Source organism: Chrysoperla carnea, chromosome 1 (assembly GCF_905475395.1).
Source record: "Chrysoperla carnea chromosome 1, inChrCarn1.1, whole genome shotgun sequence".
Classification (NCBI taxonomy): domain Eukaryota; kingdom Metazoa; phylum Arthropoda; class Insecta; order Neuroptera; family Chrysopidae; genus Chrysoperla; species Chrysoperla carnea.
The window spans coordinates 42,008,096-42,032,623 of record NC_058337.1 but is presented as its reverse complement, the minus strand read 5'-3'; the positions used below and the strand labels follow the sequence as shown (position 1 = coordinate 42,032,623).

General features: G+C 27.7%; 1 protein-coding gene across 2 annotated transcripts; it reads right to left on the bottom strand.

The window, feature by feature from the left end:
* Positions 1 to 1,431: 1,431 nt before the first annotated feature.
* On the bottom strand, positions 1,432 to 24,470 carry LOC123303690 (peroxidase-like). Of its 2 annotated transcripts, none has more exons than XM_044886300.1 (6): positions 24,296 to 24,470; positions 6,940 to 7,029; positions 6,129 to 6,462; positions 5,085 to 5,691; positions 2,534 to 3,681; positions 1,432 to 2,230 (listed from the first exon to the last, which is right to left on the bottom strand). In XM_044886300.1, the coding sequence occupies exons 1-6, from the start codon at positions 24,453 to 24,455 to the stop codon at positions 2,161 to 2,163; spliced, it is 2,409 nt and encodes an 802-aa protein (XP_044742235.1). In that variant the 5' UTR covers positions 24,456 to 24,470; the 3' UTR covers positions 1,432 to 2,160. The 2 variants fall into 2 exon arrangements, with proteins under 2 accessions (XP_044742235.1, XP_044742236.1); XM_044886301.1 differs by lacking the exon at positions 24,296 to 24,470 and adding an exon at positions 9,302 to 9,420 and having other exon boundaries at positions 1,434 to 2,230.
* Positions 24,471 to 24,528: the final 58 nt, after the last annotated feature.

Genomic DNA, 24,528 nt, shown 5'->3' with positions numbered 1-24,528 from the left:
TAAGTATCAACTGGTAGTTATATATAATAGTACAGGAGCCGAATTAGGATCGTCCTTCGCTGATTTGTATACCGAATGATAGTTATTTTTTATGAAATGTAAAATATTACAAATATCCCTGTAACTGGTTGCCTAAAAAATATGGTCAAGACTACTTTTAATAAAAATATCCGAACTTCGAAAGCTTGTAAACGTTATTTTTTTGTGGATAATCACATACCACCGTATTTGCAATAGAATTATCTTAAACGATAAGCGAGTCAATGAATTAATATATGAGCGTAATTACTATTATCAACTTGTATATATGCGATAATAGTGAACGATAAGAGGCATACAACTCAGCTACTGCATATTTCTTATGGTTTTTACTTTTGAGTAGACGAAAATTCGTTAAATATGCAACCCTGTGCTTACGATACTGGTTCATCATACTACTTTGCTTCAATCTTAAATTGACAATACAAGTGTTTATTTACAACTTATGTGGAAAAACTTAATCTATTTTGATAAAACTATATTGTCATTCTTAAAACTTTATTCTGGGGCAGATTTTCTTTTCAATCTTGAATTGGATTTTAACACTAAGAAAAACTTTATCTAGCGATAGAAAAGAGAACTATAGGTGTCAGTTCGCATACATACATAATATTTAACTGGAATGTTGTTTAAAATCTACACATAATCATACCTTAATTTTGATAATAATTTTATTAAAAAATTATATAAAACATTAAAATAATTTTAATTTGACTCCTTATGTCATTTAAGTATCGATATAGCATACCAATTTACAACTCTTCAAAAAAAGTAAATGTAAATAAAACGAGTTAAGTTTTTATAAATTTCCAAATTGTAGGAAGGAAATAAAAATTTCACACACAACTATAAAATTAAAACTAAAAATACACATGAAAACACTTATCTTAAAAATCAAAAGGTCAAAAATTTAATGTAAATATTATATGTAAAAAATTTATATAATAACATAAAGTTTATATAAAAAAAGGTAGGAAAAATTAGCGCGATTATAAAATACTAGGGTTGAAATATAGCAGATGCCTATTATTAAAATGTATAATAGGCATCTTATGCCATTTCATTCAATGAAAAAATTAGCTAGTAGTAGTCTGTAGGTATGTATGAGTCTAGTAGGTATTTTTTTTTACTCGTAGCGCTGACATCTTAATCTTAAAATCGAATAGGTTTTGCTTTTGAAATAAATAAAAAATAATAATTATATTAAACATTTTTATTAAAAGTAAATAAATATTTCTTATGTACATATAAACGTTTGTACATATTTATTAACACATACATACAAATAATTAATAATTGTATTGCAAGTACTTATTAATTAATAGATTCTGATTAACATTCAAATATAATTTGAATATTAATTCACAATTATTATAAAAAATCATGTATACTAACTAGAAAATTCTAAATTAATTCTAAAATTATGCATATTATGGTATAATATCACAGTACAGTATGCAGTAATAAAAATTTAGTCAATTTCCAATTTGTGCATAAAGAGTTATTCTTGAAATGATTTCAATTGTAAGCTAACGAGTTTGAACAATGGCGAATGTTTAATATATGCTAAAATCGATGTCTGCTATTTTAAAGTGATTGGAAATTGCCTAAATTCTAAATGATGATTTAAAAAAATGAAAATTATGACAAAAGAGAAATTCAATTCGTTCAATTAATTGAAATATATACTTTTGATTTTTATTTCATTAGGTGAATCAGTATGTTAGCACCCTGCATAGTTGTAGCAACTAGCGATGAACTCGAAAAAAATGTATGATTGCGCGGTAGTTTCCTCCGACTGTAATTTATAAAATGGATGTTTCAATGTTTCAAAGTTAATTTACATTTTATGATGTTAAATAAAATCCCCTTTTTGAGACATAAATCCATAATAGTAGAAATCTTTGACGCTTTGTCGTTAGCTGCTAAATTTATTCATGGGGCCAATATCGATGTAAATAAATATACATTCGTTAAAAAAATCAGTCTTATTTTGAACACGACGATCGATGAAGTAAATGTAGGATTATCAGTCGTACGAAAATGAGAATATTCATTATTAAAAATAGTGAAGCGAAATCATGGTGAAAATGAACGATTAAATTTCGGATCAAAGCATTTCTAAGATTTCCATGCTGATAATTTCATTCTTGGTATTACTTTTTCATTGGAACATGAGACTAATGGATATCTGAAAATTAAAAAAAATCAAATTTAGTATAAAAACTAAATAATGCATCTACTGGGATTTTAATCATAGAGGAGTCACTAGAAATCGAATCATGCTTCAAATCAGTGCAAAATCACGATACGCGGATGATATCGATATTACGAAGATATGTTTTAAAACAATAAAAATGGTACCTTTATTGTGGTAAAAAAAGCAAGATTTGTTATTAATAATAACAAAACTAATCACATGATTTGCTAGATTGATAGAAAGAACTAAAATCAACTTCAAGTTGGGAAAAAACAATTATTTTTAATTACTTACTCATTTGCAATAGCTTCAAATACATTTGGCTGCATTTCTTCGATTTTATCACTGTCATCGCATAATACTCTGGCTAACGTGACTTTTTCAATTTCTTTCAGTTGTTCTCTACTAAATGGTTTTGGCTGCCCTTGATTGGTGTAGAAATACCGATCACCAATTTGTGTACGTTTCAATTGTTCTTGCAACAAACATAAACCAGTTGGTCCCAATAATTTCCCTTTGTTTGTAATATTTGTCGTTTCAGCTAATAAACCAATTAATAGATCAATATCATCAGGACTTTGATAAACTGTTTGTAATGATTTCACAACATTTGTATGTATCACATCCTTTAATTGTTCAAAAGTTTGTGCTCTTTTTAATCCACATGCTTCACGATAATGATTATATGATGGTAATCCATGATCACGACTACGTTGAATATCTAACGCTAATATATCGTAACCGTAATAAGAGCCTTTAAATAATTTTGTTGTTAATTCTTGGGTGAAATACAAATCAGATTTTGGTGATTTATTTGATGTGAATCCACGTATTATGCTGTCAAAGTAACCATCTTCAACGATAATTTGTGGTCGATTAAAGTAGTCACTTAATTTTAATGTTTGAATAACATTCCGTGATTCATCACTTAATTGAATATTACCATCAACCATTGAATTTAAGAAACGTAGCACAGCTGTTGCAAAACTATTGGTTATTGATGGATCGATATTTGGATTATATTTGTTTGAATCAAATTCATAATTTGGACCCATCAATAATGGTAACCATTCGTTATACGTAATATGTTGAATTTCAGCGATAACAATACGTCTGGCTTCTTGGTACAATTGTTCATCATTCCATGTGGGATTCAATCGTTTTAATTCCTTGGCAATACGATTATGCTCCCGCGTCCAGATTGTATACATGATTGTTAATTGTGGATGGTAATTTACACGTGAATCACCACTGGTAAAACAAATTCCATTCTTGGATTGTTGACAATCTATTTCGGAGTTATTTGATAATTGTAAGTATTCATTGGTACTATAACTAGATGTTTTTAATAATCCATTTTGGAATCTACGTAAAGTTTTGGCTTTTTGTTCATTGTTGCCATATATGTGTGAACCGTCTAAGAAGTGAGTTGCTTCGTTCATCTAGAAATAAAGAATTATTCATGATATCAAAATTATAAAAATAAAAGAATGTGCTAAAGCCATGCAGAGATGTGATAATTCGTGCTTTTAGTAGGATTTTAACTATAAAGTAATCTAATCAATTCGAATTTGCGCCAAGAGACACCAAAAATTTTAAAGATCCGTTTTGGTAAAAGTATAAAATTCAGTTATAAGTATAGCTTATCCGGTTTCTTGAAATAAATGTATCTTGTAAGAGATTATAAGCTTAACCTTTAGATATTTATTATTTGTGTTTGTTCACTAAACTCTTGTATACAATTTTATTTACCGTTAAAGTCTCTCGATTATAATTGAAATTTTTATTATGATACGGTATAGGTCCGGGTTTTATTCCTGTTGCGAGTGTATTCGTTTTTCAATTCTCTTTAATTAAGGTTAAACGTTAGCAATTAACACACTGTCTCTGATTGGCCTTAGTATTATCATTTGGTTTTAGAAGGTATGAATTATGAAGAAATTGTTCGATAAAATAAATTAAATTCGAACTGAATACCTCAAATTGATAAGGCTTTTGTTCTTCAAACTGAGCAGTTCAGTTCCAGGTGAATTTGAAAATCCACATAGGTGATTATTTCACCGTGAAACATAATTTTATTCTGCAGACAAGTGCATTCACTGCATAGCAATCAATAGTTATGTTGCTTCAAAATTGAAATATTGTGTTAAAAAATATTTAGATTTTACATGACTTACTTCAAATACTACGAAAATTAGATTAGACATAGTTTGTGTTCAAAATTTTGTTACATTTATAAAATGGAAGTCTATTCTAATTTTATTGCATTTGAAGTAAAATTTTGGAATAAAATTTCAAAACTAATTTTAAACTTAAGATGAGCTAGCAAATGAAAATTTAAACTAAAAGCTTGGATTTTGTATTCGAATTTGTTTGAAGCATTTTGAAACTAAATGCAGTAAGTTTTGTTTAAAATCGAGGAAGCTTAAGCTTAAGGAAGAATTCGAATTTTCGATTTCTCGATTACTCTTAGAATATTATTGTAAATAATAATCAGGTTGTTAAGATCCTCCTGGGGCCTCCATCTTGATTATTGTTTCCCTAACCCTTGTCGTGGATTGAAAACAAAAAAAATTTTCTTTTATACTTTTGACATGCCTCAAACAAATTTCAATTCAAAAGTTCGATATCTATTTTTTATTTCAAGATTTATTTTATTGGGTTATACAAACTTAAATGAAATAAGCTGAGCACTACTGAGCAAAATACTGACCGCTCATTGTGAGTGTTAACTGTTATTATATCTTATCAAAACTTGAATGCAGCCTACTTGATAATTTACTGAGCGATCGTATCAGCAAAACCTAACCAATGATAAAACATTATATTATTTGAAAATACTTACTTGGTTTACATGGCTAAATTTGCATTGTTGATTTGTAGTGATTTGGGATCGAACATAACGCATACATGAAACATAATCACTTGAATAGACAGGATCATCTTCAGATATATCAATTTGCATACAGTCCGGATGAATATGTCGTGGTGATAACGAACTATCATACATATCACAGCATTGTATTGGCTTATCATTTGACACCATATGTCGTGATACCGTATGCGCTAGATCATGTTCAATGAATTGTCCCCATAATGTAAATGCCAATGTTTTTGTTCGATCAATTGGTGTTACTAATTTATCGTCGTTAATCATTGCACTAATATAGCGTGGATTTGTTAATGGCCGTTTTGTAATTGATCGACGTGGTTCCTGTACGCCATCACTGTACATGGGTGGTATTAAACGTTTGTAACTTGTTAATGCTTTACCGTTGGTTCCTTTCAAATTATTACAACTACCATCGTATGTGCGATAGAGTTTATTTTTACATTTTTGATATTGAATTCGTAAAGATTTTGGATATGTTTCCATACTTTCACAGATGGTTGATGATAATTCTGGGTCGTTGTTTATGTATTCTAAACACTGGGCTGGTGATACTTGACGTCTGTAACAAAATACGATAATTAATTGAAATTTTGAAAATGCATATCATATTTTTAACATCAGTTCACTATGCTTAAAATAAGCGTTCATTCAGAGATGTAAGTTGTATAAAACGTTAAAGCAGGACAGAGAAAGTCTCGAAAACAATTCGAACTCTTCAACTCATAACATTAAGTGAAGAAAATGATCTTGATAATAGTATTATAAACGGATGAACCGATTTTTTGTTTGTTTGTTTGTTTGTTTGTTTGAAAGGTAAATAATGGAGACTGCTCTTAGCTGTGTTTTAAATGCGAGTTTAGGGTTCCGTACCCAAAACAAGTAAAAAGAGGTGATGATTTTCAAAATCGGTTCAGTTTGGAAAGAACTACAAGGAAAAACTGGCAAGAGCTAAAAGGAGTTTTTAAAATTTTGTAAATTTTACTGTTAGATACTTACGATAGACACTTCGAATTAATAATGTACTGCGTAGCTTTTGATAATATTAAAGCATATTTTCCGTGTTGTAATATATGTTCCTGTTGATCGGGAGTTGTAATATGTGAATCATCGATGTATTGTCCATACGCTGGTATCGTATTATTATTAATTTGTATATTAGCTCCTAATATATTTTTTTCTAATTGTGATAATTTCTGTATGACATGTTTACTAAATTCAATAGCTGTTTTTATATCATTTTTATTCAAATTCATTTTAATTGGTGGTTCATTCTGTTGTCTAACTTCATTAAATTCAATCACAGTACCAATTGGTGTCACATCTTTGTAATCTGCGGATATCAAATTATATCAATTAATAAATATAGCTGGAAATTGTCAAGAAAAAACCGATTTCAATGAGATTTGGAGATTGATTTAATGGGAATGGGTAAAGGTAATCACATATTTTTCTAATTGGCGATATCGGAGATGTAATTTATAACTCATGCTAAATTTCTGGATAATTAATTCGTCTAGTTAAAATAAGACGAAACTAGCCCTAAATTATTACAGTTACCTCTTCATATATCCATTTAAAGTTGTTGCCATGAGAGGCACGAGGAGTGCATGCCCCATATTATTCGTCAATATTTTGAAAAAATAAATTTAATGGTCTGAAGAAAATTGTTTTAAAAAGTTGTTTCTTAATAACTAACGACGTCTACGCTGCGTCTTAAATTACTCGAAATATTTTCAATCGATTTGGAAGTGAAGCCCGACTTCTAGATTAGCCAAATAATTAAATATTAACAAATATTATGACTTACCTTCAAATCTAGCAGTTGTTTGGGCAATTAATTGATATGCTATAATTACAATTAATGGCCAGAACTTGAAAACCATCATTTTGATGTTATCTGAAACAACAGAGAATGTTATATTTAGTCACTGATCATCTATTTATAACGTTTCAATAAAATTTATTTTCTAATCAAAAATGTTGTAATACTTCAAAGTTCATTTCATTTCATTTCATTGGTTGATTTTTTTCTTTTTTTCTTGCTTTGCTTTCCAAATGTATTTAAAGCATGACGTAAATTTGATAAGGAGGTCAAGAAAACATCAAATAAATGATATCAAATGATAAATGTTCAAATAATAAAAATAGATAATGCACAAGAATATTTATTAAAGTTCATAAAAAACTTTCCAATCTGATTTCCAAAATTTATACTTAGAACATTTGGGGGAAAATATCATTAGTATTCGGCATAGTAGTTTCACCGCAAGATAAATTTTCCATTATTTTAAGGGAAGTAAAATCATTAGTTTTGTTTGAGTGCATTAAATTTAACAGATCTAGCTTTAGCGTACTTGAAAAGAAAAGCACTTAAAGAAGTTTTTTATGAAATAAGACCTTTTTTCAGGATTAGATGTTTTCACTTTTTTCTGTAAAATTTAAATAAGATTCATAATGCCACGCCCATAGGTACTAAAAGAAGTTTTATCAAATTGATTATTCTGATTTATATTTATGTAAATATAAAAATGTATATATACTTTGCAACTCTTTTTTAAGAATATCTTATTTAACTAGCTCAATTTAATTAAGTTCTAAATTAAGTTAATTGAGGGCCGGATTCAGGAATTTGTCGGTAATTAAGACTAGAAAAATAGCCACCTCCCACATTATGTACATGACTGCTTTTGTTACCACTTTTGCAACAAAATGTACAATGTATCATCATGTACAAATATTAAGGTTGTTTTTTAAAGCCTACTCATCTAGCTGGTAAAGCCAACACTGATTAAGAAGATTCTCATTAACAGGAATGGGTATAAATACATTGCCCCGATAAAACAGGGTATTATTTTCATATAAATACAAAAATCGATTTTCTACTCCATTAAATTTGTAAATTATTAAAAGATGGAATAAACAATTTAAATTTGTTTCGACAATTATTCATTTTTCGGAAATTATTTTTAAATGTTTAATTACTTATTTTAATGAAAAAATTAAAAAAATTGATTTCCAGTCTTTGGTATTTATTTTTACTTTACGTAAGATGAAATTTATTAATGTGAATAAACTTGAAAATTTGAATATTAATAATTCTTTATAAGATAATCTATCTGTTAAGTCTATCTAAAATTTACCGTTGGCCCAACGAAAAAAGATGAAGTTTTTAAGTCTTTCGACTTTCAATTTGCAATATTGAACGACACCAAATCGATTTTCCGTATAAATCTCTGCGGTCGCTTATGACCTAGACGTTAAAAGCGACCTTAAATAAAATAAATAAATAAATAAAATCGATTTTCTCTACTCTAAAAATATCTATCACACACCTATGTAATGTATATTGCCTAAAACTAATTGATATTGAAAAATTGAATAATAATTGAATAATCATATTATATTTGAATTTAAAAAAAATAAAACAGTAAGCATTTTTTTATTATTAATTTTTAGGTAATAAAAATTATTAATTTAAAATATACAATGATTAAATAGCTATTAGTTCATAGAAAATAATCGAATGGATTTCCACAGTCGAAAGAGGATCGGGTTTCGATTCTTTACACACAAAGATACTAATATAGAAACTAAATAAATTTCGATTTTTGCCCCAATTTCCTAGATCAATTTTTTGTATTATATAAATATGTATTTCGACTACCAAGTATCATTAGTAAGAATTAGCTAATCGTAATTACTTTTATTGTGTATGTTACTCGTTGCTAATTTGGTGGCGGACTGCACATACATACGTATTTTGACTACCAAGTAGTCATGACTACTTGGTAGTCGAAATAACTATTTATTGATAACTACTACTTAGTAGTCGAAATACGTATTTATATAATACAAAAAAAATTGATCTAGGAAATTGGGGCAAAAATCGAAATTTATTTCGAAATATCCTAGAGTTCTCATTCATTATCTTTGATAATATTTATATATAGAAACTAGTTGCTTGATTTTAATCAAATAAACACAAAAACAAAAACTGTTTACAAAACAAGAATATAAGAAATTGAAACATACATAAACAGTGTAATAAACTTTTAAAATTAATATTTAATAAAAAAAACGTATAATTAGTTAAAAAAACAAATGAATTGAAACAAAACAATGGTTAAATATCATAAATAAATTAATAAATTAATATAATCAATACATACATGTTTAATAAATTAATTAAATAATAATAATATAATAATATCAATCACTGCAATATTTATTAATAATAACAGATATAAAACTTGAATCATTAGTTGGTAGTAGGTGCTTATAAACTTGTGTTGCTTTTGAAAGCTTACTGATAACTATTATATCAAGATGTGTTTGTCCGTTTATTTATATAAAAACAAATCTACACACGTTTATTCATACAGATACATATATGTAATCGTAATATGCCGTTTACAATAATATTATTGTTAATTAACATAAAATATAATTATACACTAATCGTTGACTTAATTAATACTATGACGACTCACTGTACGCCATACATAACATTATATTTTTATAGGTAAATTGAAGAAATTTTCAATTAAGAACAGTATAAAAGTATATTTAAAAAGTATAAACAATTTATTAAGAAGCGTGTTCTCCGCGTGATCTTGTTATGATCTCAAACTCTTTTATTGTATAGTTTAATTCATAGAATTTGGGGAATTTCTTTTATTAAGTAAGCAGAATTAAATGTTTATTCGAAGAATACGTGATTTGTTAATTAATGAATTATAGTAATGATAACACTTAGTGTATCTTTTTCCGCTTGGAATATTTTATTTTTTAAAACAATTTAATGAAAATCTTTTGAATGTTAAATTAACTTTTTAGTAATGATTGTTGGAAAGATTATTTATTAACAGTCATTGAATTAAAAATATAATTTTCCTTTTTTGGTTTTATTTTCTTCAAATATTTCGCTCATATCAATAAGACCATATTAATTTTTTAGGATTCATTTTTAAGAATTTTAATTAACTACAATTTATCAGCTTATAAATATTTCTATATATTTTGTTAAAATATTTCTCTTGATGATTCATAATAAACCCCACAATTTTATTGTGGGTCCTAAAGAGAACATATTTTAATCATGTGCGCCACTAGGATTTCATTCAAGGGGGTGCATCTGCATCTACACTTGGGTTAGTAAAAATAATCGACTATTTTCTTTTACTTACGATACCGACAAAAAGGGTTGCTATGCATCTCTATAGAAAATTCTGCATATATGAGATTTTAATATTAATAGAAATATGCTCCTCGTCCAAGGTTTCATTTTTACCTTTACCCATTATAAAAAATTCATATCTTGCCATTTATTACGTACAGCAAATCTTAACACATATTTTTGTAGGAAGTTGAATGTTCTACAAAGAGGGGTCCACTTTTTTCACTAATCAATTTAACCTATTAACCATAATACAACCTAAATACCTAACGCATTTTAAAGTTGTACTTCTAAAGTTTGATCTACGTCACTTTCAGATTCCATTGTGTATATAACATTTAGGGTGCCCTATCTTAGTAGAGTAAAAGTAGTTATATTTGAAGGGGAACATCTTGCTAAGACCTCAAATTTGATGTGGACCTCCAGAAAAATAAAAATTACATTCATGTTTATAAATGATCAGCTTTATTTCCTTTGCATACAATATATAATAAGATGCCCTTCGAAAAACTTTAATTTCCAAAGTTGCATCTTATAAAAAGTTAACAACTTTTATTAACAACATTTTTTCGAAAGTCAACTAAATTTCGTAGAAAACGAACGCAAGCACAAGATTGAAGAGACTTGTATACGGGTCAATATATGTATAAACAGCGACATGTTTTTTCGAAAGTCATCTAAATTCCGTAGAAATCAAACGCAAAAACAAGATTAAAGAGACTTGTATGCGAATCTTATGTAGACAGAAGAAGACCGAAGAAGGAAAGCCGAGGAGACCATTGATTTTTATGTTTTATGGATCGTAGTCACGAAATTTTTGATTCCCAGGCCTAATGTTTAGGCCTACTTTATAATTATTACCATATTTTGATCAAAAACGACTAAAGAATACATAAAAGGCATTGAAAAGTAAATAATCCATCATTCGATATTCTTGGATTTTTATTTATATAAGTCTACTCAAAAGCAATACTCAAAAATCCACAAATATAAATAGCAGGAAATGTAGCCTATTATAGCCTTTAATAATTATTAATAGAGATCTGTTATTAACTATTTCCTTATTGTTTTGAAAATATGCATTTAAAACAACTAATCATTGTTTTTTTAAGAAGGAAAAAACAAACAGAAAAATTAAAAAAAAAAAAAAAATGTCTAAAGTAAAATCCGGTAGCGATTACTGCGTAATATTAATGACGTACATACCTACGCATATATTATCAGAACTGTCTTAACATTTTTGGGTTAGGAATGAAAATTCCTCCTCTTGTCAAACAAATTTAATGTTTAAATTTCACTTTTTTTATTACGTACTTAACTCTAAAATAATGTTTGGTATATATTTAAGCATCGAAATCAATTTGTCTGGCTTTTAACTTTTTAATGATATCTATCGTCTGTTTTGAATTCTACTTTCGATTCGATACTTGATTATGGTCAAAGTCAATCTATTTCGGGTCATGATTGATCCTAAATAGTTTTTTATTTTTTTCAATTTTGAAAATTTTTTTGGTTATTAGGCTAATAAAATTAAAATTTATCGAATAATTAATTTCCAGCAAACTTGAAATCGTTTTAATATCTTCATAAGTTCATATTAATATAAATTGAAGGATGTGTGCAGTTTTTCACGACTTAAATTTCCATTATTTTAGTCCACACTCATTTGGTCACAAGTTTATTAATATTAATATTTGAATACATAACACTATTAAATTATCAATTTGTCCAGTTTTTATATTCCATAGCACACTAGCTAGCAAATTAAAAAATAAACTTTTGTAACTAGTGTGCTATGGAATGTAAAAACTGGACAAATTGATGATTTAATAGTGTGATGTATTCAAATATTTTAATAAACTTGTACTAATTTTGAGTACACACCAAAATAATGAAAAAATTAAAAATGCAAATTTTGTCATGAAAATCGGTATATAGGTATATAAAGATATTCTAAGCAACTTTTTCTAATAGTTTTTTTTCGATAAATCCAATCTGACGCTAAGTAAAATATTAAGAAACGGCCCTATTTTTCAATTTTTAGTAGGCTGAGTTTATAGTTCTGATTTCGGTTAAGTATCTTAAAAAATGTGACCCATAACCCAGTAGGAGTGTGCAAAATTACAAATCGATATATTCCTATATATAACGAAAATATGAGGGTGTCTTCATCTTAAATGCGACACACTGTATATGCGTAAGGATGTTGAAATATTAAAAAACACGGACATTAAATTATTGGAAGAAATATAATTTAATACATCAAGTGGAGATGGCAGCAATTCTAACTCATTAAATGCATCTCCCCCATTAATATCAGATCTATTTTCATGTGTTTTGCCAAAACTATACTGGCCTATATTTTTATTGGTGTAATATTTGTTAGATAATTTTCAAAATAAGCAGGTTACGCATGGTATGTGGAAAACAAGATCAGGTTGCGCTTCCGAGGTCCCTGCAACTGAGCGCCACGGACTATTACATCCCTGGATAAGACGGTCCTGGGTATTATTAATAAATTTGCTTATTCAAAAGAAGTTTTATTAAAAAGACGAAATTCGAATTTTTTTAATTAATGATAATAATTTTCATGAACACTTGAGAAGAATTGAAGTATACAAATTATATTTTTTTCCTGTCAAAATAACAAAGTATTTTTATGGCATTGTTAAGATTAAAATAGGAAAAAAAAAATAAACAAAATTCTATTGTCTCAAATTACCGTTGAAAGCCATGTTATTTATCCTCGATCTATTGTTTCATTTGATAAAAAAAATTTTTTTTAGTTTGTTTGGGCAAGTCTGGAAATTTATTTAGTTAACAACCCAAAATATATTTTTTATACCTGTTCGAATTTTTATTTAAACAATAGATGTCATATTCATTCAATATCGTTATGGTGTAAGAGTGTAAGGCTTGGTAGCACTAGGATCTGTAAGTGAATGCTGGTGGGTATAGTGAAAATATCTTCTTAAAATATTGTTTTATTATGAGAAGCTTCAAAATGTTTCAGAATATTTTAGAATATATTAAATTCTTAAAAAAAGAAGTGAAAACAAACAATTGACCGAGTTAATTGTTTAAATACCATGCATAGACAGTGTTGATTACTCTATCACATTACACATACATACATGTCACACATACATAAATGATATTCCCATATAATACATACTATACAATTTACGCCTAATTTGCTCCGTCACGGGAAAACAGTGATGTTTACGAAAAAATGTTTCAAGCAAAGTTGTTTATTTCTTTGATAAGGAACATTTTTTACCATTAAACTTTTGTTCTATCTCCTCTAATGGTTTACAAGGTGGGTCCTACGGATCCAAGACCCAATTGTCCTTAGTTGCTCATTTACGAACTCGACCTCACTTTTTACGTCACGCGCGCGCTGTAAAAATCTTGATATCTTTTTTCGTTTTTGAGTTATCGTATCCTCAGATGGACGGACGGGCGGATAACCAGAAATGGGCTAATTAGGTGATTTTATGAACACCTATACCAAAATTTTGTGCGTAGCATCAATATTTTTAAGTGTTACAAACTTGGAACTAAGCTTAGTATACCTTGCATATTACATATATGCATGGTATAATTACAGAATATTTTAGAAAGTTTTGGTATTCAACCAGGCAAAGTCAAGCATTACAGCTTGCGAATTAATAGAAAATCAATAAAATCAATTGTATAAATACAAACTACTTGGCTCTTTTTACCCGACTGAGCAACGCAAAGGATTATTTGTTTATCAGTCTATCTATGTCTGTTCCTATGTGGCACACTAGAGACCAAACGCCTCGGTCGATTTCGAAGATTCTTACATCAATCGATTTGCCTTAACCTTGCAAGTGCTACTGAAGATATGGCAATAGTGAAAATGCAATATGGCGATCACTGGACGCCATATTGTAAAAAAGAAAAAAAAAGAATTTCGGCGAACTATGCCTAGTGGGGTATCATTGAATAGCTATTAAATAGACAAATCGGTTAACGTTATAATCATTAAAATTAATTCACGCGTTTGATCTCTAGAGCGCTCCAAAGGACCAAACATACATACATAAGTTGAAAATGAAAGTCGACAGACTATGATAAGTGGAGTATCGTTGAATAGGTATTTGAAAATCCTAACTAAAGAGGGTAAAATAAAAAATGTAATTTAAAAAATCAAAAAACCCGACAGAGTTGAATATAAACTGAAAATAAAAAACTAAGTCCAGTAGTTTAGACTAGATAACTCATAAATTTTTAAAACTTTTCCTGCTTCTGTTGAAATAATTTATGATGTGGAATTATTTTCTGTATTGAACAGTATTTATAGTGATATTTATTGTAGGTAATTTTATTAACTTTGAAATAATCAATTTATTATTGGTAAGTAATTATGTGTAAAAATAAATATTCATATTTTCTGTGCAAATATAAATAATTATTCACAGCTAAATATATAACAAATAAATAATTACTAAAGCTAATTAATATTTTTATTACTATGACATGTATAATAATATTCCATTTATTTAAAAAAAAGTATCATGTCAAATTTAAAATACAAATTTTTAATTACTCAAAAAAAAAACCGATGCCCTAATATTAATTAGACTGTAGGCATACGACTTATTGAACATTTTTCGGTTTGTTTCTATGGAAAATTACGTTATGTTATATTCAATATTGAAAGCAATTTGAGAAACAAACAATTTATCATTCTGCATATTATATATCATTTCTTCGTGCGGTGTTGTTATTTCAGCGTCACTGACGTTTGAATTTATAGTTAAAAAAAAACAATTTCAATTGTTAAATTAGTAATTTTTAGTAAACTTTCGAAAAAAATTAAAAACACATGCAACTTCTCTATTATGTTAAAGATTTTCATATTTTTTAAAGCTTTTGAACTGAGTGATTTACACTCGCTATATTGGTTTTTTGGTCAAATTGTTGTTTATTATAAGATGTAGAAAATAAATTTTGCAACAAATTTATTGTCTGATCATGTTTTTTATGTCTTAATATTCACAAAAATACTTACGATTTAAATGTTCTATTCAACATAAAATTTGGAATATTTTGGTTATTATAAGCAAATGTAAATCGTGAATAATTTATTATCAAATCAATAAAATATAAATTTGACAAAAGTAAAATTTAAGTGCTATGGTGAAACAAACCTAAATATAAACCATTTACTCAGAGATAACGAGAATGCGACACAACTACTCTTTAAAGTTCTGAAAGACCTTAATCTTTACAATTTAATTTAACAAACCATTTACACCCTGTACAACTTACAATGAATACTTCAGACACTCGTGTTGATAGCCTTAGCAGCTAAACACAAAAAAAAAAAAAAAAATATAAATTTTACTATAGGTTTTTGTTTTTGCGGCTATAATGTCAATATTATCACTTATTGTTATCAATATATATATTATTAAATATATTAATATTTATATAAATATTGATACAACAATATTAGAGGGTGTGTACGCGTGAAAACATTAAAGAAATATGGAAAATATATCTTATCTATATAATGATAATATAAATATTCATTAATTAGTAATAAATCTTTAATATAATAAATCTCTTACATCAATCAAGGATGTAAATAATGTATTGATAACGAAATATATAAATATAATTTATTGATTAAAAATAAGAAAGATGTAAATATGAATACATACGTCAATAATTAGGTCGTGCTTAGAGCATTTATTTTTTTTTTTTAAATTTTGTATTTCGTTGGACTTTAAATAGGAAATTATTTATGATTAGATCACAAATTTTTTTGTAGTTAATCTTCTTATTACAAATAAGTATTTAAAAAACAAATTTGAAAAAGAAAATTACTAATAAATTTGAGTTGTACTTTTTATAAATTTGGTACTCAAACATTATGCTTTAGGTAGGTAGGTACTACAGTAGAACCTCGATAAGTTAAAGTCCAAGGGAAACACAAAATATTTTAAGTTATAGAGATTTTAAGTTATCAAGGGTCTATGTTAGGTAAAGGTTAATATAGAGGTATGTACATGTTTCTATGTACCCTAGTTAATATAGAGGTATGTACATGTTTCTATGTAGTTACTGAGGGCCTATACAGAGATTATTTATATAAGTTATAGAGGTTACGTATTTTAAGCTATAGAGGTTTTGGGCTCTGATGGGAAGGGAACATAGTATTTTTTGAAGTAACAGAGGTTTTTATGTTACCGAGGTTTAAGTTATCGAGGTTCTACTGTATTACTTTTAATTAATGACCTAATTGGTTAATTTCCAATGCGAATTATTTAATTCAAAGCTATGAGTGTGCCAAATTTTAGTTTTTTAAATAACATATCTCATACTATCTAAAAACTTTATTCTAGAAATTGAAAAAGCCTTTCTATATGGTTCAACAAATATAGATTCAGATGGATATTTACGCATGGACTGATTAGATAATAGAAAAGAGATTAGATAATAGAAAAGAGATTCTAATCCTAAAAACTCGCTTTAAGATTATCTAATAAAAGCCTTTCCCGATTAAGAATAGTTATAATGTTTTGTCTTGAGCTACGGTTTCGGAGGTATTATCAAGCAAATGTCATTATCTCGAAAATGTATATGTATATTATAGAAGAGAATTAATCTATGTGGAAGTACCGGAAAATCTATTAGACTTCCATTTTGTTTATGTAAAAAGAAAAATTTAAATTTTTGAGATATTCGTTATGCCATGGCTTCTCAAAATTTCTACAAACTATGTTAAATATACCATTGACGAAGGACAACAACCATGACTTGCCAGCCATATCACGGTTTGACACAAATTGTGCTCGGGGCTCGGCTCGTTAGTGCATGCTGGTCCTAAAATCAACATTTTAGATACAAAAATTATAGTATACAAAAAGTATAGAAAATATCATTTTTCATTATCTATAGCAAAAAATTAATCAAAATTAAATTATACCGTTGGATCCGAACGATTTTCAGAAAAAGCTCCATTTTTTTACTGTACTGATTTACTGCACCACTGAACAGTTTTCCTGCTTCAAAGAAGGAGTCAACTTCTCTCATAAAATTCTGCATGAAAACCAAAATCATTTCGTTATGTTTACTGTATTCCATGAACACTTTTGACATGAAATAAGGCTTAAAAATTTTGGATAGCGGCATATTTCTATGTCAAGTATAATGAGAAATTTCTATCAAAGATTAGGAAATTATGGAAAATTATTAGGAAAAATTGTTTCGATTATTTCGTAAAACGTGTATTTATTTCAAATAGTAAGAGATAGAAGAAAACCAAAAAATGCTTGTTTTTTCAAGAAGAAACAAGTTTTAAGTCGCAATTTTAAGTTTTGCAAAAATTACAAAAAAAAAACTTTTTATTTATTTAATATTTTTGTTACATAACTAACTACTATGCATAATTAATTAATTTATTATATTCTAAAATCTAGGAGGTAGATAATGAACTGCTTATTCTCCATTTAATTAAAAAAAAAAACTAGCTATTAATGGGAGGTAGGTATATTCGAAATAAAATAAATTACTTTTATATGTCATCTTAAGGTTAAATCTCATCAAAAAAATGAATACGATAATCATTTTTCAACAAAAATTCTGATATGCACGCCACATAACTTCCTTGTACGCTTTAGTGATATGGCATGAATAAAACATCCGTACTTGTATCCATTCTTTTTTAGCGTCATACAAAGAACACATCCTCCATGTTTCAGTTCTCTACCATGGGCTGTGCGTTGATCCGTCAGTCAGTCAGTCAATCAGTCATTCAGGACAAACCATTTTATATGTATAGATATCATATCATTAAAAATATATATAAGGTGTTCTGTTATTGACTGCAGATCGTTGGCCTGCAGAATAAGCTCATAAAGACGAAGGAAAAAGTTATTTACCAATTTTGGATCTGGGGCCTAGTTTGCGAGATAATTAACAAAATAAATTAATATAATATTAACAAAAAAGTAAATAACTACATCGAATAACAATTCAATAAAATATTGGAGGCAGGTAGGAGGTGGTCCTACATTCTATTTACATACATAAAATAAAAACACACCAAAAATGCATAATATTGTATCCATAGCAGGTCTGAATTAGTTGGCGTGAGTCATCAATCATCATCAGCTTAGTTTAGTATATGCATATTGATATAATATAGTAGTGGGAATGTTGTATCTATGTACAATGTACCACACATTGATTCTTCTTCTCTATTCTTCTTATTATTATTACTATTTCTTAGTTTATGTAATAATACAATACCAGCCTTCAATATTTTATTGAATTGTGATTCGATAAATATATTAACTTTTTATTAATATTATACTAATTTATTTTGTTAATTATCTCGCAAACTAGGCCTCAGATCCAAAATTGGTAAATAACTATTTCCTTCGTCTTTATGAGCTTATTCTGTAGGTCAACGATCTGCAGCCGATAACAGAACACCTTGTATATTATGTATGCTTTTTTTTCTTTTATAGGAAAAGTTAAAAACCGAACTCTAAATAACTAAAAATTTACAAAATTTGACCATTTTAAATATAATAGTCCTTTTCATCACGTCATAAGCGCAAGTGCAGAGTTTATTTTTTTTCGAACTGACTTGCTTTTGAAAAAAAAAGTTTGCTAGAAAATACTTCAATATTTTCAAAATTATCGAAAACTATCCTACGACATCGATGTCGATTGTGCTTATCATAAAAAAATACTACTAATTAATTATTCGTTTCATCAAGTACCTATTTTTTTACCCCTTAGTAACATCATCAATTACGTACAAGAACCAGTCTATCAAAAAAAAAGGGTGAGGTTCCAACTAGCAACAATTTTTATAGTCATAATGTATTAAAAAAATTATTCAATTCATACTTTGTAAAAAAAAAACTGTAGCCATTCATGGGCCATCGTTACATTGCCGAAGCCATCCGAATTGAATATACTTAGGCCATAAAACTAACTTATCGTATCGTACGTATTGTTTAATATGTATACCATTGTGCTACGTATTTGACAGATTATATCAGCATCTCATTTGAGGACTTGTTTTTGAAACTTTTCCATAGTCGGATTTTGAATAAAAACATGAGTGGTGATTTTTTTTAAGTATAATTTATGAAAAGTAAAAAATTATTAATTTTACTTTTTAATTTTAAATTAATAATATGATATGAGACGAGACTATATCGTATAGTCTAGCTCTAGACCGTTACGCTCTAGTGATGTGCCGAATGTCGTATTTTGTACAACTTTTCAGGTAATAGTTTAATGAATTTCTCAATTGCTTTTGTGCTAATAATAAGATGAAGAAAATTAACGTTAAGACTTTACATTTGGGTCAATTTAGATTTTAAATAATCTTGTTTAGGGCAAATTATGTTAATAATAATGACTAACTGCTTAAAGTAAATGAAATAGGGTATTGAGTTTACAGGGTGTACAAGTTCCCTGTAATATTGAAGTATTTTCTTGTTCGGAGCTGGTTAAAAGGTCCTTTATTGTAAATCTGAATTCCATGCATAAACATAATTGCATCATATTTTAAATAAATTTTTTAATAGAATACTTCCAAATAAAGTAAAAAATTCAGTTTAAAAAAGTAAATACTCCAACAAGTGAAATTTACAAAACCCTTGACTATAATTCAGTTTTTGCCTTGTAACTCTCTCCACATCGAACCGATTTTTCTTGATACATAGCTACTCTTTTCTAAATTACCTACAATAGGAGACATCCATTTAGGAGTTACAATGCCGACACAGGCACAAGTACTCTTTTTGCGGCGAGGGTTAAAACAGAAGATTTTCTCAAACAAATTTAAAAAAAGGGGATTATTACAAATAGATCACATGGCAATTAGTGTGTCAGACACGAAGGCAGTTTTGTTATGTCTATAATAACTCTTGTCGCGTAAATATTTTGAACTAAGGACAAAATATCAAAGTTTATGTTAAAATTTTTATAATTTGCTGTTATTCGTGCGTTTTAATAGATGTGGCATCAGAATGTGTTTTTATTGGTTCATTCATTTTAAATATGTGGTCAAGCATGAAATTCTTAAAATTCATTATTTATCTGTTATCAATTTTTAAAGAAAACATTATTTTTGCAAAAACATATTATGAAACGTCACAAAAATAGGAAATATATATACAAATAAATTAGATAAAATTTATTAGTTTGTTTTTTCAATGAATTGGTAAATGTGCCTAAATCGTAATAAATTATTTGAAGCGGTATCTCTTAAAAAATATTACGGAAAAATGATCTCATTTCAACGATAGTACAGTAAAAAATGTTACAGAAATCAGCTAATAAAGGAAAATGAAAGAAACCTCTCGTATTTTGTTAAAACCTCATGGAATGTGTTAATATTCACTTAAAAAATTAGTAATTAAGCAACTTGTATGACGTAAATGTTAAGTGTTTGTCAAATAATCGAAAACTGTTATACATGTATAACATTTACGTAATTCAAGTTGCCTATTTATTAATTTGGTAAGTCAACTTTATCATTAACCGTCCCGTTTATTAACAAATAGAGACATTTGCGCCACTAACTCATGCGTTACTAATGTTATTTGACGAAATAAACGAATTTACTGCTAAGCTAAAATTGTTTTAATGCCTTTCCGCATAATATCGAATATAATTGAACAAGCCATTCCGGGACATTTCTTAATATCCTAAAGGACATTATGAAAAATAATCAATAACTATGCGGGATATGTTGTTATTAAGCGGAACAAAAAATAATAATAAAATAATTCATTCAAATTAATTAATTTTTAAAAACTTCATATTCAAGGAATTAGGGAACTGAGAATTATAACATGAAATATGAAACACAAAAATTCCTTTATTTTGGAGAAAAATTTTTATCTACAAGACGAGTAATAGACAATACCTATTCTTCTGAAATATACTATGAGTAAGACCTGCTATTTTTCGAGCTCAGTCCTTCTTGTATTAGATTTTGGATAAAAATTACAGGCTGTGGAAAGTTTCTTTGCATCATGATATAGGTACAAGAAGTTTCAGGGCATACAGTTTTAATTTTTAAACTTGATTAAATCTTAGCAGCTAATGACCCTTATCTTTAAATGGGTTTCTAGAACGTGTGCTGTTTAAAATAATTTGATAAATGCGATACCTTAAAGACACAAAATTTTATTAAAACAATTGTAATTTTTAAAACGAAAAAATGGCAAAGTTAATGTAATTTCGTATATGATGAGTATAATATCACCTTCCTTATTGATTAGAGAAACTTTTAATATTTTCTACTACTTATAACATACATTTGTGTAACAAAATTGCCTATATTCAAAATTTTTGTAGGCAAATATAAAATTTCTGTGTTCTTGTTGAGGGTTTACTGGCATTTTGTGGTTAAAATAATACTTGAACCACATATATGAATAATTTCATTTTTGTAATCGATATTTAAGATATTAACATTAAAATCTTGAAAAAATCAGTGAAAATCAATACAAACAGGATGAGTCATGTCAATCTATAACAGCTAATAGCTCGTTTTGTAGTTAACCAATCAAAAACACAACAACTTTTGGATAAATCATTTTCCCGAGGTAAGCATGTTTTCTTTTGATTAAATGCAATAATAAGTCGCAATTCCTCCGAAAGCTGACGATTTCCGAAAAAATGGTTTAGATGAAAAATATTATTTTTTTATGAGAATCAACTTTCTAATTTAAAGTGTTATTCTCTATCTTTTATCGTTTAGGATCTAAATTGGCTATTAAAGAAATTCGAAGATCTAGGTCCAATATACTACAAAACGCGAGCTATTAGTCTTTATAGATTAAAATGACCCACCCAATGTATAAATTGCCAGGTTTCAACAAATTCCTAATTTGCTCAGATTAGATGTATAATAATAATAAGAAAATGTAAGAAGACATCGCAAAACAAAAGTTTAATATGAGAATTATAAGATCCGATTAATAATTAATAAAACAAAACTAAGAAAGATTTGATTATAGATCTTGAATGTATTCTAAAACACACTAATGACGATTAAAGACACATAAATAATAAAGGGAAAACCAAGAGAATCAATAACTGAAAATACGTTGAACCGTATTATTAAATTCGAGTCAATATGGTTTTCGGATCACTTTTTTCTCAAGTATTAAACAAGTATTGAAATGGATTCACAAAAGGTATAGAAGTATAAGTAGATCGGATTCAGAAATAAAATCGTGAGGGCTGTGCTTTCGAAATCGTAAAAAAATAGAATTCTAAATTATTAAAATCAGTTTTTAAATTAAACTTGGTCCATTTTTATTGGGCATTTTTTAGGTAATACTCTTTTTGGTAAAAATGTAACTGAAAATATTGGTTCTTTGTTAAAATAGATACCGTAAAACCGTAAAAAATGCGCAAATGTACGAAAACAAAAGCAATTTCGTCTCAAAAGACATGATAAAAACGATTTTATAATTTTAATTCATTTAAGTCTTAACAATTCGTGGTCAAATCTTATCTGTGATATAAAAATAGATCATAATAAAATACTATAATTACTTTTTCAGATAATAAAATAGATTATGTAATTAATAGATTTTTCATCTTATTTTTTCTAGGCTAAAAATATTAATAAATTAATTTTTATTATAGATAATAGCATGTCTCCATCGACTTCGCTGGGTCATTTAAATTTTAAAAACAATGACTACCGCGTTATAACCTCCACTTTCTTTGACCTATCTTACCTCCCCCTTTGTTCACAATTTCATGGATTCTAAAATAAAAGTAGCCTAAGTTATGTATTCCTTATAACATTATCTATCTACTAGTGAAAGTCTCGTCAAAATCAGTCCAGTTGATTCGAAGATTAGCCGGTACAAACAGACAGACAAAAACAGACAGTTCAATTTTTTTATTTTATATGGATTACATATTTTTCAACTATTGCTGAATTTGATGTCATTATCTTGTTTCTCCATCATGTTATGAAGTCATGCCGCCTCCAGATTTAGGCGCTATAGACGACCGCACCTAGTTTTGTCGACTGGCTGTTCCTGGCTAATATAATTTTAAACTAAGCCAAACAACTACAATCACGGTTTCACCACAAAATAATTAATTTCAAATATAATGGAAACCAATTGATATTAAAAGTTGATGTGAACCTTAACTTTTGGAAATTGGAATGTTGTGGGAACTTTTATTATTTAGTTATGTTTTCAAAACCGGGCAAAACGTTGAAATTATATCAATTTATAGAAAGGAGCGTTCTTGTGATTATCTCCTTCAGGTTCTTGGTATTGAGAAGTAAATGAGAGTAAAATAATTTTTCCCAAACATCTCGAAAATTGCGATGTTAATCACAATCTTATACATTTTTGTTTAGGTCAATCACTTTTTATTGCCTATTGGTTGATCAATTGGCGCGTTTTTATCTGCTCAACTCATTAATGAGTTTATCCTTATCCAATTAACTTTTTTATCTTTTATGCTCAATTTCCTTAAAATAATCTGAGTTTTTCTAACATATTTATAGTTGTTTAACCAATGTCATTTATAAAGTTACACCTGTATTTGTTTTGATTCTAAATATAGTAAGTACACTTTTCAATGTCAACAAAAAATAAAATTATCTAATTTTTCAAATTATATAGTTCACGCATGCGTGATTCTACGAACCGGTGTTTCACTGATGGATGTTGTAAAGAGTATGACATAAATAACAATAACAATACAAAAAAAAATTGTTTGTTTTGATTTGAAATTATAAGGTCAGATTTGTATGGATTTTTTAATTAAAAACCTTACTCAATGAGAATAGAAGAAAAAACATTAATTTTTGAGCATTGTTGCCTTCAAATCAATTACATTACAAATAAAGGTTTTATAAGGTTTTTACCTTGCTAGAACACACAATTACTAACCTGCAAGTAGTTTTTCAATTAAATAAAAAATTTTTACTACTTACCAGTTGAACTTTTATTAGTTTCGTTACAATAATCGTCAGATATTTTCTCAATATTAGCGGTAAAAAGTGTAGTTTGAATATTTTTCAATTGCTTCTTAATATTTAACTTATTATCAATTTGTTTTTCACTTTTATTATCACTGAAAAGAGATTTGGCCATTTCCCAATGGCATAGGCTAGATGCAAATGGTACCTAAATCACTTTAATTAGGTATCAATATTTTACACTTTTA

Bases quoted from the DNA above. Each gene is read 5' to 3' on its own strand.
- LOC123303690 (XM_044886300.1), bottom strand. From the start codon at position 24,455: ATGGCCAAATCTCTTTTCAGTGATAATAAAAGTGAAAAACAAATTGAT. The intron at 7,030-24,295 runs GTAAGTAGTAAA...CTGTTGTTTCAG, and splicing joins AACTAATAAAAGTTCAACTG to ATAACATCAAAATGATGGTT. The intron at 6,463-6,939 runs GTAAGTCATAAT...TGATATCCGCAG, and splicing joins AACAACTGCTAGATTTGAAG to ATTACAAAGATGTGACACCA.